Genomic DNA, 15,760 nt, shown 5'->3' with positions numbered 1-15,760 from the left:
CCCTTTCCCATGATCTGCACAGTGGATCCGTCCCCAAATTTCACCCTTCCGGTGACAGCCTCGTCCAGATCCTTGAATTTTCCTGGATCTCCCGTCATGTGGTTGCTCGCGCCGTTGTCGAGGTACCAAGTGTCGCTGATGAACGCACCGTCTTCTGTGAGATGCAACTCGGGGAAGACCTTCTCCTCAGTCAGATACACAGCATCTCGTCGCCCCCCGTGCGCCCGCTCGAGCGACGTCGGCACCTCCGACACCGCGAGCATAAGCGCTGGTTCGACATCTTCCGCCCGCGCATGGTGAGCTTGTTCCTCCTTCTTGGGCTCCTTGCATTGGCTGGCGTAGTGGCCATACTTGAGGCAACTGAAACACTGGATATGGCTTTTATCTTTGACGCCACCACCAGCGCCCTCCTTGACCACCGCGGCCTCGGCCTCTACCGCGGCCATGCCCACGGCCGCGCCCACCATTCTCAGGTGATTTTCCTCTCCCTGAAGTGTCACCCGCCACCTTCTTCTGGCGCGCCTCCCACTCCGCCTGAGTGAGGAGGAGCTGCCCGTCAGCTCTCACGCTGCCACCTCCGCGGCGCGTGCGTTCCTCGTAGGCCTTCAACTGGCCCACGGCTTCCTCGAACGCCAAGGTACTGAGGTCGTAGAATTGTTCGATGCCGGCGATGACATTGATGAAGCGCTCCGGCACGGTGTCAAACAATTTCTTCACCAGAGCGGCGTCAGTGAGGGTGCTGCCAAGGTTCACGTACCTGACCGCCATGCCGGTGAGCTTGCCGGCATACAAGTCCAGGGACTCGTCCTCCTTCATGCGTAGGGCGTCGAATTCGCTCTTCAACGTCTGCAATCGCGCCGCCTTGACACGATCTGCGCCAACGAACCTCGTCTTGAGGCACTCCCAGACCTCCCTCGCCGTTCTCTTGTTCGCCACCTGCATAAGGAGGTCCTCCGGGAGTGCTTGAAGAAGATGCGCCCTCGCCTTCTTGTCCTTCCTCTGGTCGACGGCCGTGCCGGTCGCCGGCTCAACAGCCTCCCAGACTTCCTGATCCTCCATGATCGCTTGCACGCGGATCACCCACGCGGTATAGTTCGTTGCCGTCAACTGCGGGTACACGAACGGCCCGCCGCCGCTCGCCCGCGACGACTCTCCTTGTGCGACGATCGACATGGGACTGAATCGGGGATACTTGGGCATACAATTGCAACCTAGCTCTGATACCAAATGTTGGGACACAGCCACAGGATCGCAAGCTTCTGCAGCAAAGAGGACACAACAATAGCAGGAATCGACAAGAACAGAACAATCAAGTTTTTCTGGGTGGACAGAGCTACTTTCTTCTGTTGAATAATAATTGATGTCATACAATACGAAATACAACTGAATGCTACTTATACTAGCAGCAGAACCGGATCATGGAATCTCACGATCCACTAAAAACGGAAACAAACTTATGCACACCGCATGTTATTTTTGACCACGCACTCACGTATGCCCGGCGCTCTCGCCGTGGCCACTTCCTGATTGAACTCCTGACGACGCGCTCTCCCTGACTCCACGCCAACGACTAGCATGCCAACGGGCCACATTCATGATTAAATCCAACACTCTGTTCCTAATCCAATGATGCCTTGGTGGAATAACTGCATCGTTGGATCAAATATAGACCAGTGCTGCGGTACCATATGCCTCTTCATGAAAACCACCTCATTGAGCCCTAAGAAAAGTACCATGTCTCATTCAAGCGGCTTAGTTGTCGCCCTGTTTTCCCACAAACATTTCACTATTAAAAGAACATATCACATGTTTAGACTTCCTTTTGCTTCTGAAAAATCAATATCTAGTTGAAATTCTTTTTTGCAATTTGTAAAGCATGTGCATGGAAACACTCCAGATTCAGAAGCAGTTACTGTCATGCTGTGGCGTAGTACTATTTCCGGCTGTCAGTAGTGTCCTACTTTCATAGTCGTGTCGGCCAGATTCAAATTTGTCATTAGCTGAAGTTGTTCATCGAGGTACTTTGACAACAGCTCGCATGTGGTGCTGAAGAATTCTTCGATGCCGAAGTCAATAGTCAATCATTTCCTCTCAAGAAGAAGGCCTCTAACATTCAGTTATTTGAACCGAATAATTTTTATTAACTGAACCGTTAGAGTCTTAGCATAATCTGCTGCTTTCTCATGTCAAGTCCTGACTACATAGAATTTTTTTACGGCATCTCCAGTGCTTCATGATAATGGTCATCTGCCGTGCTGTTTGAGCTGTTTCTGAAGCTTCCGCGCCGCTTCCTCGACGAATGGGTTAGCAAATGAAGATGAATGCCAAGGGTGGTAAAATTTCCTCCCATGTTTTTCAGAATGTACAGATGGATTCAAAACATGTGAGTCCTCAACAGGGCTTGAAAAGTATGCCTGGTCAGTGGTCAGTGTGCTTCCAAGTTCCAACTCTCAAGTCTTCATGAGAGCTCCATCTAACGAAGGTGCCTTCAAAAGTCTGAAAACTGGTAACTCATGCTGTGGGATGATGAGTTCATGTTTCCTTTGCTACATTGAATACTGAATTGTCAAAATTAGGTTCCGAGAAATTAATCAAATTATGAGCCCTGCACAGAATAATGTTGTAGTTCTTTTTTTTAAAAGACTGAATTACGAAAAAAAACTCGTAATTTCTGTGGCTGGAGTTGCAGAAAACCCCACAGAATTTTGGCTTGTAGCACACGGCCTCAGGTTTTGTGGTCTCTACAAGCTAAAATACCTTTTTCTCTTTTGCAAGTATAAGTGTATAACTATAAAAAATGTGGTTTTTTAGTAATTTACTAAACAATCCAACTGTTTCGAAGACTTATTTCCTTTATCATCTTAGAAACGTTTCAGGGTTGCTTTCAGTCCAAGTACATGCATATTTATGCACGGTGGTTTTTATCAACCTTGGCATGGCACATGCTTCTTCCATTCTGCAGAATTCCTTCCATGTGGTTTACTGGAACGATGATTGTGATTTTTTTGAAATTTGTCTTCTTTCTTTAGCTTCATGTATAAATACTATACTGTATAAGCTGACATTTTATTGATATCATTGTCATTTGAGTTTTCTTGCTTGTGCCTCACATTTCAGATTAACACCGTATCTGATTAACGAAGGAAAAAAAGGGTGACTGACTGAAATGTTAATGTCCATTAGAACTCATCAACATATATACTGAAATGCGTAAATCTTTTTTTTAAATGCATACTGAAATGTGATTGTCATCTCATTCAAATGTATGCTGTAATTTGATTGTCGTTTTGGTTCTTTTTTGTCTTAATTTCATGATGTAAAGTTGTTGGCAAATGCAACAATGGAAGCATAAAAGCAGAGTGCTAAGCTGTGAAGCTTGAACATTGTATGGTCAGTTGGTCATTCATATGCTGCAGGGTTTACAGACACGCAGGCCGGTTTTTCCTTAAAGGGTAAGGGCCTAAATGGCACATGCTGATACCATTTTGACAGAACAGATGTACATACTTGTGAGACATGATCCAAATATCACATCTTCAGAAGGCAAAAAAAAAAAAAAAAACCCAATGGTTCTTATTAAACGGTTTTCTGAACCCTTATAGTACTTGTTAATTGTTACTATCTTTTGTATTTATCCTTATTGACTTTTCTCGTCGTTAGAAATGTAACTTTGAATACAACATTTTATAACTTAATATAAATATATACTAATACAACTGTATTTTTATTAAAGTATTTCTAAAGATAAAGCTAATAATTAATTTAGATAATCTTGATAGATTTGAATATATCAACAGCCAAACTTTTAAAAACATGACTGCATATATTTTAAAATGGCATATAAAAAGAACAGAGGGGTATCTTTCTTCAAGCCTAGGTGTACTTGCTTTAAGCCTGGTCCATGTGTGTACTCCATTTTTTAATGGGAAAAGTCAACTTTACTCTCCTAAAGTACTAGGACAATCTATTTGATATCCCTAAGATATCTTTTTCTCTACTTAATCTCCTGAGTTTGTAATACAACTCACATCACCCACTATACCCTTTCGCTAAGTGGTTTTAATGATGTGAAAGGTTGTATTGTCATATGATCTGCCATACTACTTGATCTTTCCCTTTCTCTTCCCTCCCAATTTCTCTCTCCTCAGACATTCATGCAAGGGCTCCGGCAGTGGCAACACGTCCACGATTTGCATAGGAAGATGGGGGTGGGGGGCATTGGGGTGATCTTGCAGTTGTTTCCCATGCAGAGTTGCACCTCCTATGGGCCTTTCGCTCGACTTATACCAAACCAATGAACAAAGCTCCATGTATACACTACTAAAAAACTATTTCTAGAGGCGAGTGGTAACTCATTTTCACAGACGTTTAGCGCACACGTCTGTGATCGAATGCCTGTAGAAATGAACGATTTTCACAGGCGCAAAAGAGACCGCCTGTGAAAATCTATTATCATAGACGGTTCACTTAAGAAACCGCCTGTGAAAATAGGTTTCCACAGGCGGTTCCTTAAGCGAACCGTCTGTGATAATCGGTCCCCGAATCGATATTTTTTGACCGAAAAAAGTCACAAGTCACGTGTTTTTTCGCGCGAAATATGAGCGTTACGCGGTTTTTGGCACTCGAACTCGAAACCTCTCAGCTCGCGCGAACCCTCCTCGCTGTCCCACCACAGAACTACTACTGACCATATTAACATATGTAATTCTTTTGATATCTTCTATCCAAAACTTCAAATAATTATTTAGGCATCTAAATGACTTCAAATGAAAACTTTTCAACTACAAAGTTATATATCTCGTCGAGGGCTACAATTTTTATATAAATTTTGTCCTCATCCGACTTTGTATGAAAAAATTATGAATATTTTAAGATAAGCTGTCACATATTTTCACAAACGGTTCACTTAATTAACCGCCTGTAAAAATGACCATCCATTATTATAGCCGGTTCACATAAGAAACCGCCTGTAGAAATAAATGACAGTTTATCTTAACAAATTTATAACTTTTTCATGTCAAGTTGGATGAGGAAAAACTCTATATGAAAATTGTAGCCCTCGACAAGATCTACAACTTTGTAGTTGAAATTTTTTCATTTGAAGTCATTTAGATGTCCAAATAATCGTTTAAAACTTAAAACGATTATTTGGACCTCTAAATGACTTCAAATAAAAAAATGTCAACTACAAGGTTGTAGATCTCGTCGAGGGCTACAATTTTCATATAGAGTTTTTCCTCATCCGACTTGACATGAAAAAGTTATGAATTTTTTAATAGATTGTCATTTCTAAAGGCGGTTCACATAAGGAACCGCATGTGGAAATGACTATTTTCACAGGCGGTCCGTAACCGAATGAGATCCTCGTTAACTATTCAGACGTTTTTTTAAATGAATCATCTATGAAAAAAGATAACTTAGGTGTCTCGAAAAATAGTTTTTTATAGTGATACATAGATTTATACCAAATCAATAAACAAAGCTCAATCATTTACACCGAGTGTATACATGGAGTTAATTAGCATCTTATATACATCACACTTGTGATGTGATTAGCAGCAAGAGCACACTAGTTGTTCAAGGAGCTGCTCCAAGAAGGGTTGTACGAAGGGTTTCTCGTCCTCACTCCTTGATCTGCTACTCGTCCTTTCTTGGCACACTAGCAAACAAAAGTAGCGGTGGTGTGCACTTTAGGTGTGCATGACATGCTCAACCTTATACATGGCATAGTGGAAGTCATGACAATGGTTGAAAAACACAATATGGCGGTGTAGCAACATTGAAGAATGCGTTCATAATGAGCAAGGGGATGTGGAAGAATGCATTGATAATAAGCATAATGATCACACGACATCTGAGGAGAGAGAGGGAGAGGGAGAGGGAGAGAGAGAGATGAGGTGATGTGGCAACTTGCGTGGCAATGCAACATTCAATATCACCAAAACCACCTTACGAACCCGTACAGGAGATGATGTGATGTGATCCGGTATTACAAATTTAGAGGTAACTAGTAAAAAAGATACTTTTGGAGGTTTAGTGGACTCTCGCAATACTTTGTGCGGGCAAAGTGGATTTTTCCTTCTTCTTCTTTAATCATTCAAGGTATCAGCAAACTTTTACCATAACTTTATCCAGATTGTCTTCATTAACATGGAAGCTCTGTTAATACAATTACAACTGGCAACTTGAAGAGTCCAGACAACATGTTAGTGAAAAACCAGGCACCTGGGAATATTCTGTCCCTCAACGACACACTCCTAGATGCTAACCCTCCACTCCCATGATTCCATGAGCTTCAGCACAACACCAGGACAAACCATGGGGAGGAGATCACAATTCACAAGGCCATGACTCTTTCTCACCAGACAAAGAACTCATCCACATCTTTCTTCTTTGTTTATGCTATATAGAACACTGAGTATTGCATGATCTTTTTTTGTATGCTTGTCACCTCATCTATACAAAACTAACAAACGAACATGCATGCCTACGTCACTGACAAGATCAGCTCAGAGGAGGACATCCACCTGCTCTGCTCTGCTCTGGGAATCAAGCAAGCAAAGCAAAGGCCATGTCCTCACTTCACCACCTTGTGCGATACTCTTGCATTTGGAAGCATTGGAACATGCCAAGAATCACATACACACATGGGCTTGGCATCTTCTTCTACCTAGTACTAGGCTGCTAGCTAGCTTACTGCCTGCAGATCCATTAGAGAATGTGACTGTGGTTAACTAGGTCAGGGACATCAGGGACATGCATGATCTCCTTCCTTGGCTTTATTTATCTGTTGTTGATGATGTGTAGTGCAAGGTGATGATGAATGAATGATGGATGATTCACTGGAGCTGCAGGGCCTCCAATGGCCTCCCCAGCAGGGACAGCACCGTGGCGGCGATGTGCCTCGGCGTCAGCCCTGCCTCCTCGATCTGGTCCTGGGGTGCGCCGTGGTCGATGTACCTGTCCGGCAGGAACATGGATCTCAGCTGCAAAACAACACAAGAGCGTACGTGGTTAGACTGATAAGAATTTGCTCCCTTTGATTTCAAACCAATCCAAAATTAAGCTTAAGTTGTCGATGTCACTGGTCCATGTTGCATGCCGTCAAATTAGCTTTTAGATGACGTGTAGAAGTGAGGATGTGACGTCATCTACTTACTTTGAGAGGCCCGTCGAGGAGACCGCTGAGGCTGAGGTATTGGGCAACGTGGGAGCCGAACCCTCCGATGGAGCCCTCCTCGGCGGTGATGAGCACCTCGTGCTCGGCGGCGAGCTCCCGGATGAGCTCTGTGTCGAGCGGCTTACAGAACCGGGCGTCGGCGACGGTCACATAGATGTCATGCTCCTTGAGCGCCTCCGCCGCCTTAAGGCACGCCTGCACCATCGTGCCGTACCCGAGGAGAGCCACCCGGGTGCCGCCGACGAGCACCCTGCCCTTGCCGATCTGGAGGGGCGTGCCCTTGTTGCCGGGCGGGAGGACGGCGCCAATGCCATTGCCGCGCGGGAAGCGGAGGCAGCTGGGGCGGTCGTCGATGGCGGCAGCGGTGGCGACCATGTGCATGAGCTCGGCCTCGTCGGCGGGCGCCATGACCACCATGTTGGGGAGGCAGGCCATGTAGGTGACGTCGAAGGCGCCGCAGTGCGTGGGCCCGTCGGCGCCGACGAGCCCCGCGCGGTCGAGCGCGAAGCGCACCGGCAGCCGCTGCAGGTCGACGTCGTGCACCACTTGGTCGTAGCCGCGCTGCAGGAAGGATGAGTAGATGGCGCAGAACGGCTTGAGCCCCTCGGCGGCGAGGCCCGCGGCGAACGTCACCGCGTGCTGCTCCGCGATGCCCACGTCGAAGCACCGGTCCGGGAACCGCTTCTGGAAGTAGTTGAGCCCCGTGCCGCCGCCCATGGCCGCGTGGATGGCCACCACCTTGTTGTCAGCCTCCGCCTCCTGGATCAGCGACTCAGCGAAGTACTGCGTGTACGACAGCGTTGGGGCCTTTGCCTTGAACTGCTTCCCCGTCGACGGGTCGAACCGGACCACGCCGTGCATCCTGTCCGCCGCCGCCTCCGCCGGCGGGTACCCCTTCCCCTTCTCCGTCACGATGTGGATGAGCACGGGCCCCGAAGCCGGCATCGACTTCACCTTCTCGAAGATGGTGACGAGGTCCTCCACGTTGTGGCCGTCGACGGGGCCGATGTAGTAGAGCCCGAGCTCCTCGAACAGCGACGAGCCCGAGGCGCTGATCATGCCGCGCGCGTACTCGTCCACCTTGGCGGCGACCTCGTGCGTCTGCCCGCCGATCTGCTTGGTGAAGGACTTGGCGGCCTCGCGGAGGCGGCGGAGCTTGGTGCTGGACTGGAGCTTGGTGAGTGCCCGGCTGAGCGCGCCGACGGGCTTGGAGGGCCCGTCGAGGGTGGCGGTGGGGAGGGACACCTGCTTGTTGTCGTTGAGCACGATGATCATGTTGGCGTCGAGGTAGCCGGAGTTGTTCATGGCCTCGTAGGCCTGGCCGGCGGTCATGGCACCGTCGCCGATGACGGAGATGACGTGGTTCTTGCGGCCCAGGAGGTCGCGCGCCACGGCCATGCCCAGCGCTGCCGAGATGCTGGTGGAGCTGTGTCCGGCCCCGAACGCGTCGTGCGCGCTCTCGTCGCGCTTCGGGAAGCCCGCCAGCCCGGAGGTCTGCCGGATGGTGTGCATCCGCGACCGCCGCCCCGTCAGGATCTTGTGCGGGTACGCCTGATGCCCCACGTCCCAGATGATCTTGTCCTCCGGCGTGTCGAACACGTGATGCAGCGCCACGGCAAGCTCCACCACGCCTAGGCTCGAGCTCAGGTGACCGCCGGTCTTGGACACCGTGTGCACGATCTCCTTGCGGAGCTCCGCCGCTAGCTGCTCCAGCTCCGAGGTGGAGAGGTTCTTCATGTGGACGGGGTAGTTGACGGTGTCAAGCAGCGGCGTCGTCGGCTTCTCTCCGGAGAAGTCGATCTTCCACGCGCCCGTGGACAGCTCCTTCCGAATCACCTTTCCGTCGCCATTGCTGCTGCTGCTGCTGCCGCCTGCGCTCGGGGCCGCCGCGCTGGCGCGCACCTGGAACCGCACACAGAGCACCAAAAGCATCCCGTTCATCAGCACCCCATAAAAAAGCTTCGACTTTAGCGCGCTAAGAAACAGAGCATCCCGTCTCCGGCGAGCCGAGACGGCAGGAGCCGCGCGCGCGGCACGAACGTCAGCCGCTAGAACGCGGGCGCACGCAACACAAGAAGCATGGACAGTCGTCTGGCGAGCCTAGTGGCCGTACCTGACGCCGGCAAGAGGCGTGGGCGATGGCCGGGACAGCGCGGAACGCGGAAGGCGTCGATGCCTGAAGCGCCATTGGAGACATGTGCTAGTCTAGCTAACGTGCAAGGTGCCGCTGAGTATGGTCACTTGTTACAGTCGTGATTAATTGCTTCAGGTAGCTAGAATTGAAGCACGATTAGCTCGTGACGGCAATGCCGCGCTGCGACGAGGAGGAGGAAGAAGAAGAAGAGTAGAGGTGTGGAGGCTAGGAGTGAAGTAGAAGCAGAAGGGGAGGCGGGTTAATATAGGCGCGCGGGAGGAGGGGGAGTGACGTCATAATAGTGAGCCACTAACTGGAAAAAAATTAGTAGAGGAAAAGTAAAAGAGAAGGAAAGGGATTAGAAGGCGAGAAAACCAGGGTGGTTCGGGGAACCTGCTTCTCGCGAGATCGATAACGAATTGCGTGTCAAGTGTTAGCTTCTGGCTGCCCCTTATGCACCGTGGGATCTTCATCGTGTGGTTGTCATCTCTCCCCAACGTGAGACCATTCATACTGTCGTCTAAACCGAACTGTAGTCCTACGTGCCACTTCGTTGAGCTATGTTGAACCAAAGAAAATGTTCCAAGCATTGAGCCAAATAATTGTTGCAATGGCCCGCACTTTGCTCTGGATGGAGGTTGTCGGTGCCAACTCATCTCCATATTGAAGCCTCCATCACCATACCATGGGAACCTATTGTCTGCGACGATGGTCATAAATAAGAAAGTAGGGATAAGAACCCGTAGTGGAGGAAGTCATCATTGTTCGTTAAAGGTTTTATCATCTATGGAAGAGAGCAATGGGAGGATAAAAGGTGTGGGTGTGAAAGATTAGGGTGTGCAGGGCAATTAGCCCTCATTCGCATTACTGACCCTAGATATGAAAAAGAAAAGAGATCGTTAAGTAATGAAGGTCCACTGTATCTTTATCTACTGAACATTTTTTTTGGCTAACTTTCTATTTTTCGGCTAACACACAATTTTCATTTTTGGCTAATTTTCCTTTTTAGGCTAATGGACCATTTTCTTTTTTTTTTGCTAAAAAAATGTTAACATGTTTCAGAAATTGTTAAACTAGGTTTAAAAAATAATTGACAAGTTAAAAAAATCGCCAAGCTAGGTTCCAAATTTGTCGCCAAGTTTTCGTAACAAGATACCAAATAAACTAGGCCTAGGCAAATTTGAGTATTACTTATTTTAAAACTTGAAAATGTCCAGGTAGCTAGGCTGACCAGTCCGATCTTGCTTGTGCGTAGTCCTGAAAATTCCACAGCACATGTACATACTGACCCAACGCATCCACAAGTGACAAGTCGTCCAACAAAGCAAACTGGTCATCATGTGTATGCTGTAGAGATGGTCGGTCCCAAGCGTGCGTGATTCCTCCATGGACGAGTCCAAGGATGCGGTTGCTGCCATGGTATGGACGAGTTTTAGAAAGTTGCTCTCATCTTCGATTTCTTTAAGTCCATATATTCCATAGGATGAAAATGACCATTGTGCTGGCCCTTTTCCGGAGAGTACTCTGCTGTGGAAATCCGCCTTCATTTTCATGTGTTTCGAGAGATCGATTTGCACAGGTTTGGAGAACATCTGACGAGTGACGACAACAAATGTCTTTCACTGGCATTTAGGTTTATCTGAATCTCTGTTGGCATTAATTTGTATATCATACAATAACCTAAAACTTGACTAATCTCCGTAGAAATCCAATTAAAAAAAAGAGAGAATGAAAGCAGTTCATAAAAATTAGTCTCAAGAAAAAAAAAATCAGGCAACTTCTAAAAATAGTTTGGGGCTGTCTATATAATATCGGAAAGACTAAACATGGGTCGTCTGAATTCTCCGCAACGGTCGACCTGTTGTGCCATTTGATTTGTTTTTTGTTTTGTCATTGGTGCTTATTGCCGCAGACTCGTAGGATCAGTATCCAACGGTGGGGAAAGGGATTGAGACTTGATTTATTTTTAGCGGCTTGACTAGGAGTCACTACCATATAATAGATATTCCCTCCGATCCAATATATATAAGCTGTTTTAGGATTACTGTTGGTAATACTTTTTTAAAATATATGAAGGATTATGTAGGTTGGCAACATAAAATTGATGTTATTAAATTCATCATGAAAAATACTTTCGAAACAAATAAGCAATTTATTTTAAATACCATATTTTTATAGAAAAATTACTGGTCCAAGTTTTACCTTGTAGAAAGTTGTGTTGATGTCTTAATTAAACGACTTATATTAGTATGCGTATTTCGAATGGCTCAAATTTTGTGGTGTCTTGTGTTAGTTTGTGCTCAATGCCGACTTGGCGCAAATCAAAAGCATATCGAAGTCGGCTAACACAAAATTAATTGATATATAAGCAAAAAATCGAAAGATAAATAGATGAGTATTTGGTTTAGTGTTTAATTGGTTATCCGCAAATCACATGGCCTGTCACTTGGTGTGTATGCACACACACATATCGATCCAATCTTGTGCATGTAGCTAAGATGTGGCAGTTACCTTAACATATTAACGCGTGCATCACGTGTGACATCGAACTTGGAACAATAGGTTTTTTTCCTTTTTTGTTTATCGATTTTGCACACAGATGGTGCTCTGCAAGTATTGTTTTATTTAGCGGTATACAATAAGAAACCGTGATTAGGTACACGCTAATTTACTGCAAATAGTATGACAGCGGATCGACGACACTGACCGAGCAGCAGCGAGTTGCATCATGCATGGATACGTGACACAAATGAGCCAGCTCGTGCGCTCCATTTAGCGGCAGACATGCATATATCCATATATGTACACATCGGTATTATTTAATCTGTACAAAACCAAAACACCAAGAAACCAAAATACATATGCTCAATTTAAATGCAGGGTTTAAATTTGAAATTTTTAAATTTGAGAGGAGTGACCAAACCTAACATGGGAGGAGTCTGTAATGAGGGAATTGAATGAATATAATATGTCCAAAAAAACTATCTACGGATAGAAGCGTGTGAATGTTAACAATCCACGTACCAGGACCATAACTTATGTATCAATCTTCTTGTACCATTATTACTTTTATTTTTTTACTATCACTAGTAACTTTATTATTATTATTGTTTTCTCATCATCTTTTTAGTTCGATCTTGTGGGTTTCATCTCTAGCCTACCCAATTTGCTATGGACAAATGTTGTTGTAAATTTGAGATGATTATATTATTGAACTAAGTATCTCAAACTCACCTCAAAATTCAAACTTTCAAATTCAAACCCTGCATTTAAATTGAGCATATGAATTTTGGTTCTTTCTATGTTGATTTGAAGTAGAATCTAATTCAAATTCAAATATATTTGTAATCCAAATTTAGCTCAAATTCTAAATCAGATCTTCAAATCCAAATGAAGCCTCCAATATAATTCTACTCATAATCAAATTCCAAATCTATCTCAAAATTAAGCTTAGCTCAAATTCTAAATCAAAATTCCAAAATTTTAAATCCCTAATTCAAATCCTAAAACTATCTTTAAATCAAACTCCAAATCTAGTTCCAAATCAATTCCTAATCTATTTCTAAATCCCACTGCGCCTTTGGGCCGAATCCTTTTTCCCATCTGGCCCAGCCCAGCAACCTCTCTCCCCTTTTCTTTTATCATCTCCCTCAGTCGACCCAGCCCAGCCAACCTTTCACTCTCTCCCCTTCCCCCGCCTACATCGGCTCAGCAATGCCAGCCCCCTCCACTAGGCTAGCCTACTAGGCCTACTCACGCCTCCGCCCTCTTCGCCCGTGCTACGCCTCAGCCAATCTCAACCTAAACGCACGTGCCCGCGAGCCAACCCAGCACCCCACCCCTTTTCTTTTTTCCTCTCACTAATGCATGGGGCATGCACCAGGCCACTGTCGTCCACCCCCTGGCACCCCCACAAATAGTGATGAGGCTCAGACTTGAGCCACCCGCGGTCGTTGACCCCTCACTTGCCTACCGCCCATGAAACCTGCTCGATTCCCGCCTCCTCACAGCGTCGTGTGTGGACTGCCCTAGCCTACTCTACCAGCGCCTCGAGGCGACACCATCTAGAGTGTCCCCCCCCTCCTCGTGAACAGCCACCGTGCCTTCGAGCTCATGCTCCCCAAACTGTAGTTGCTCCCTCTCCTCTATAAATGGAGCGTCTAGACCTCCCCTCTATTTCCCACTCTCCTCCCTATTCCAGCCGCCTAGATCTGCACCCGAGCGCCCATCCTTCTCCCTCTCGCCTTGATGCATCATTGCTTCCGCTATGGTTCCCGCCAAGAGCAGCAAAGACAGAAGGAGATAGCCGTTAGGAAGCTCACCGACTAGTCCTTATGCCCCTCCCCCACCACTCTGCTCAAGGACGGCTGCGGAGCCTTAGAGCTGGAGATTGGAGAGAAGTCATTGTCACCACTCATCTTCTTCACCGCCAACCGTCTTCACCCCTCTACAGCACATCGGTATAGATTCTCATTCTTCCCCTCTGTCCTAGATTGATAGTTGTTAGGGTTCATTTAGTGTTCCATTTGGTGTTATTTGGTTCTTCATTAGTGTAGGTCCACTTATTGTTGTAACCACACTTTGCAAAAGAAGAAGAGTTCATGGAGGAACCCGAGGACTAGGACTACGAGGAATGAATGAAGGACTTGAAAAGGCAAGTCCTAATTCCTCGATCATGTTGGGCCTATATATCATAAGTTAAAATGTCGAACCTAAAAACATGATATATATTATTGCATGCCTTATACTAGTTTTAGTTCAAATGCTTATGATAGTTATCACCAACTTGCTATTTCACACCTTGAATGCTTGTTCACCATGTGCCATGATAGCCCTAGATTACTTCCAGCATCTGATATAATTGTGCTGGATGATATTTTTCCAATAGTATGCTTAGAATGATTACATATCTGTTCGGAGATGATCACATATGATCAATAGCTGTTATCTTTCATTGCAATGTATGGAATAGAGTGTGGTGCTTGATAGCATGCATATGGGAATAAATGGGATAATGTGGTGAAAATATTGAAAACCTATTTTGCAAGGGTAAATAAAGTAGCCCTCGGGGGAGGGTGCCTTGGGGGTGACTCTACATTTGTGGTATTCGTCGCTAATGAAGATGCTTGCTCCATCCATATAAGGAACGAATCATGGTGCGGTAATGCTAAGCCACCATGTGCAACCACGCGTCCCTGATTATGGTAAAGGGCTTGGCCCTTCATCTTTGTTGGCCAAGCTGGACATACCACAAGTAGGGCTACGAGTAGCGGGAGCCAGGTGGCGGTTTAGTGCTCTTTGTGAGGCTTGTGAACTAAGTGTTCTATGTGAGGCTTGTGATCCAATCAGAGGCCATTGTTTGTGAAGGCTAGGAGCCTCTTGTGTGTCCCGTGAGTGGATGTCGGGCAAGGGAGGATGTATGAAGAGTCTTATTATGATTCGCTCTGCCACTCGTGATGGTTAAGGGCTGAAAATATCATATGGGTAAAGTTGTATACTTCTATAGAGTGTAAATCTATTCGAATAGCCATATCCACAGTCATGGACATGCAAAGCTTGGCCACACTTTGGTTAGACTTGGGGTGTGAATAATCCTTGATGGGTGAGTGTGTGGGTCATGAGCTTGTGTTTTGGTGAACGACGACTGTGAGCCATGGATTGGTTGGTATTGTGTGTCCACCAGCTTAGAAAAGTGAATTACGCAGAATGGAATAGCTTCTCCTAGGGCCCAAAACCCTTAAATATGTGAAAATCATCCAAATTATATTCGAATGAATAAAATGGCCTATTTGTTCAATAAGATGAGAGCTAGCATATGCCCGTCTTTCAACGTACCATGTGCTAACCCACATATCAAAGCAACAATCGTAGCCGCTAGATGATTAAAATGAATCCAACTCCAGTAGTCCCGGTATGTGTTTTATACCCAAGATCGGAACACACACCTTTACAACAAGCTTCATCACATCAAAATATAGAAAAAAGCAAGTAATTTAAATAGATTATTACAACTCTTCAAAGTTATTAAAGTTTCAACATTTTAAAAGGAGTACATGCTGAAATTAAAAGATGAGAGCCAAATAACAAGTTCGGGCTCTCCAAAAAGACATAAAATGAGTGCTAGAATTAACAAAATACATCAAGTTCATATCCTAAAAAGTTAAGGTCACTACACAGCGGAAATATCATCTAAAAATAGAAAAATAAGTGGCGCCATTGCCCTAAGGCACCACCAAGACACCACAAGTTTTTGCGAGCACGAAGTAGCCATAGACTAATTCATCCTCACCTGCAAAAACTCAATGATAGCATCATAAGTACGAAGGTATTCACAAGACTTACTCATATGTGTACATATAATAACCCAACTACAAGGATTATGCATTTAGAATGAGTAGCAAGGGGTAGGCCACAAGGTTAAGTTGAATTAAGAGAAAAGCAAATTA

At 45.8% G+C, this 15,760-nt stretch overlaps 1 protein-coding gene across 1 annotated transcript; it reads right to left on the bottom strand.

Annotated features, from left to right (window-relative positions):
* Nucleotides 1–6,374: 6,374 nt before the first annotated feature.
* On the bottom strand, nt 6,375–9,535 carry LOC133891622 (probable 1-deoxy-D-xylulose-5-phosphate synthase 2, chloroplastic). The gene is made up of 3 exons (XM_062332349.1): nt 9,294–9,535; nt 7,160–9,082; nt 6,375–6,986 (listed from the first exon to the last, which is right to left on the bottom strand). Exons 1-3 carry the CDS (start codon nt 9,375–9,377, stop codon nt 6,840–6,842), a joined length of 2,154 nt encoding a protein of 717 aa, XP_062188333.1. The 5' UTR covers nt 9,378–9,535; the 3' UTR covers nt 6,375–6,839.
* Between the last annotated feature and the right edge of the window lie 6,225 nt (nt 9,536–15,760).

The sequence above is a fragment of the Phragmites australis genome, chromosome 14, assembly GCF_958298935.1.
Source record: "Phragmites australis chromosome 14, lpPhrAust1.1, whole genome shotgun sequence".
Classification (NCBI taxonomy): Eukaryota; Viridiplantae; Streptophyta; class Magnoliopsida; order Poales; family Poaceae; genus Phragmites; species Phragmites australis.
This window is presented reverse-complemented; position numbering and strand designations above follow the sequence as displayed.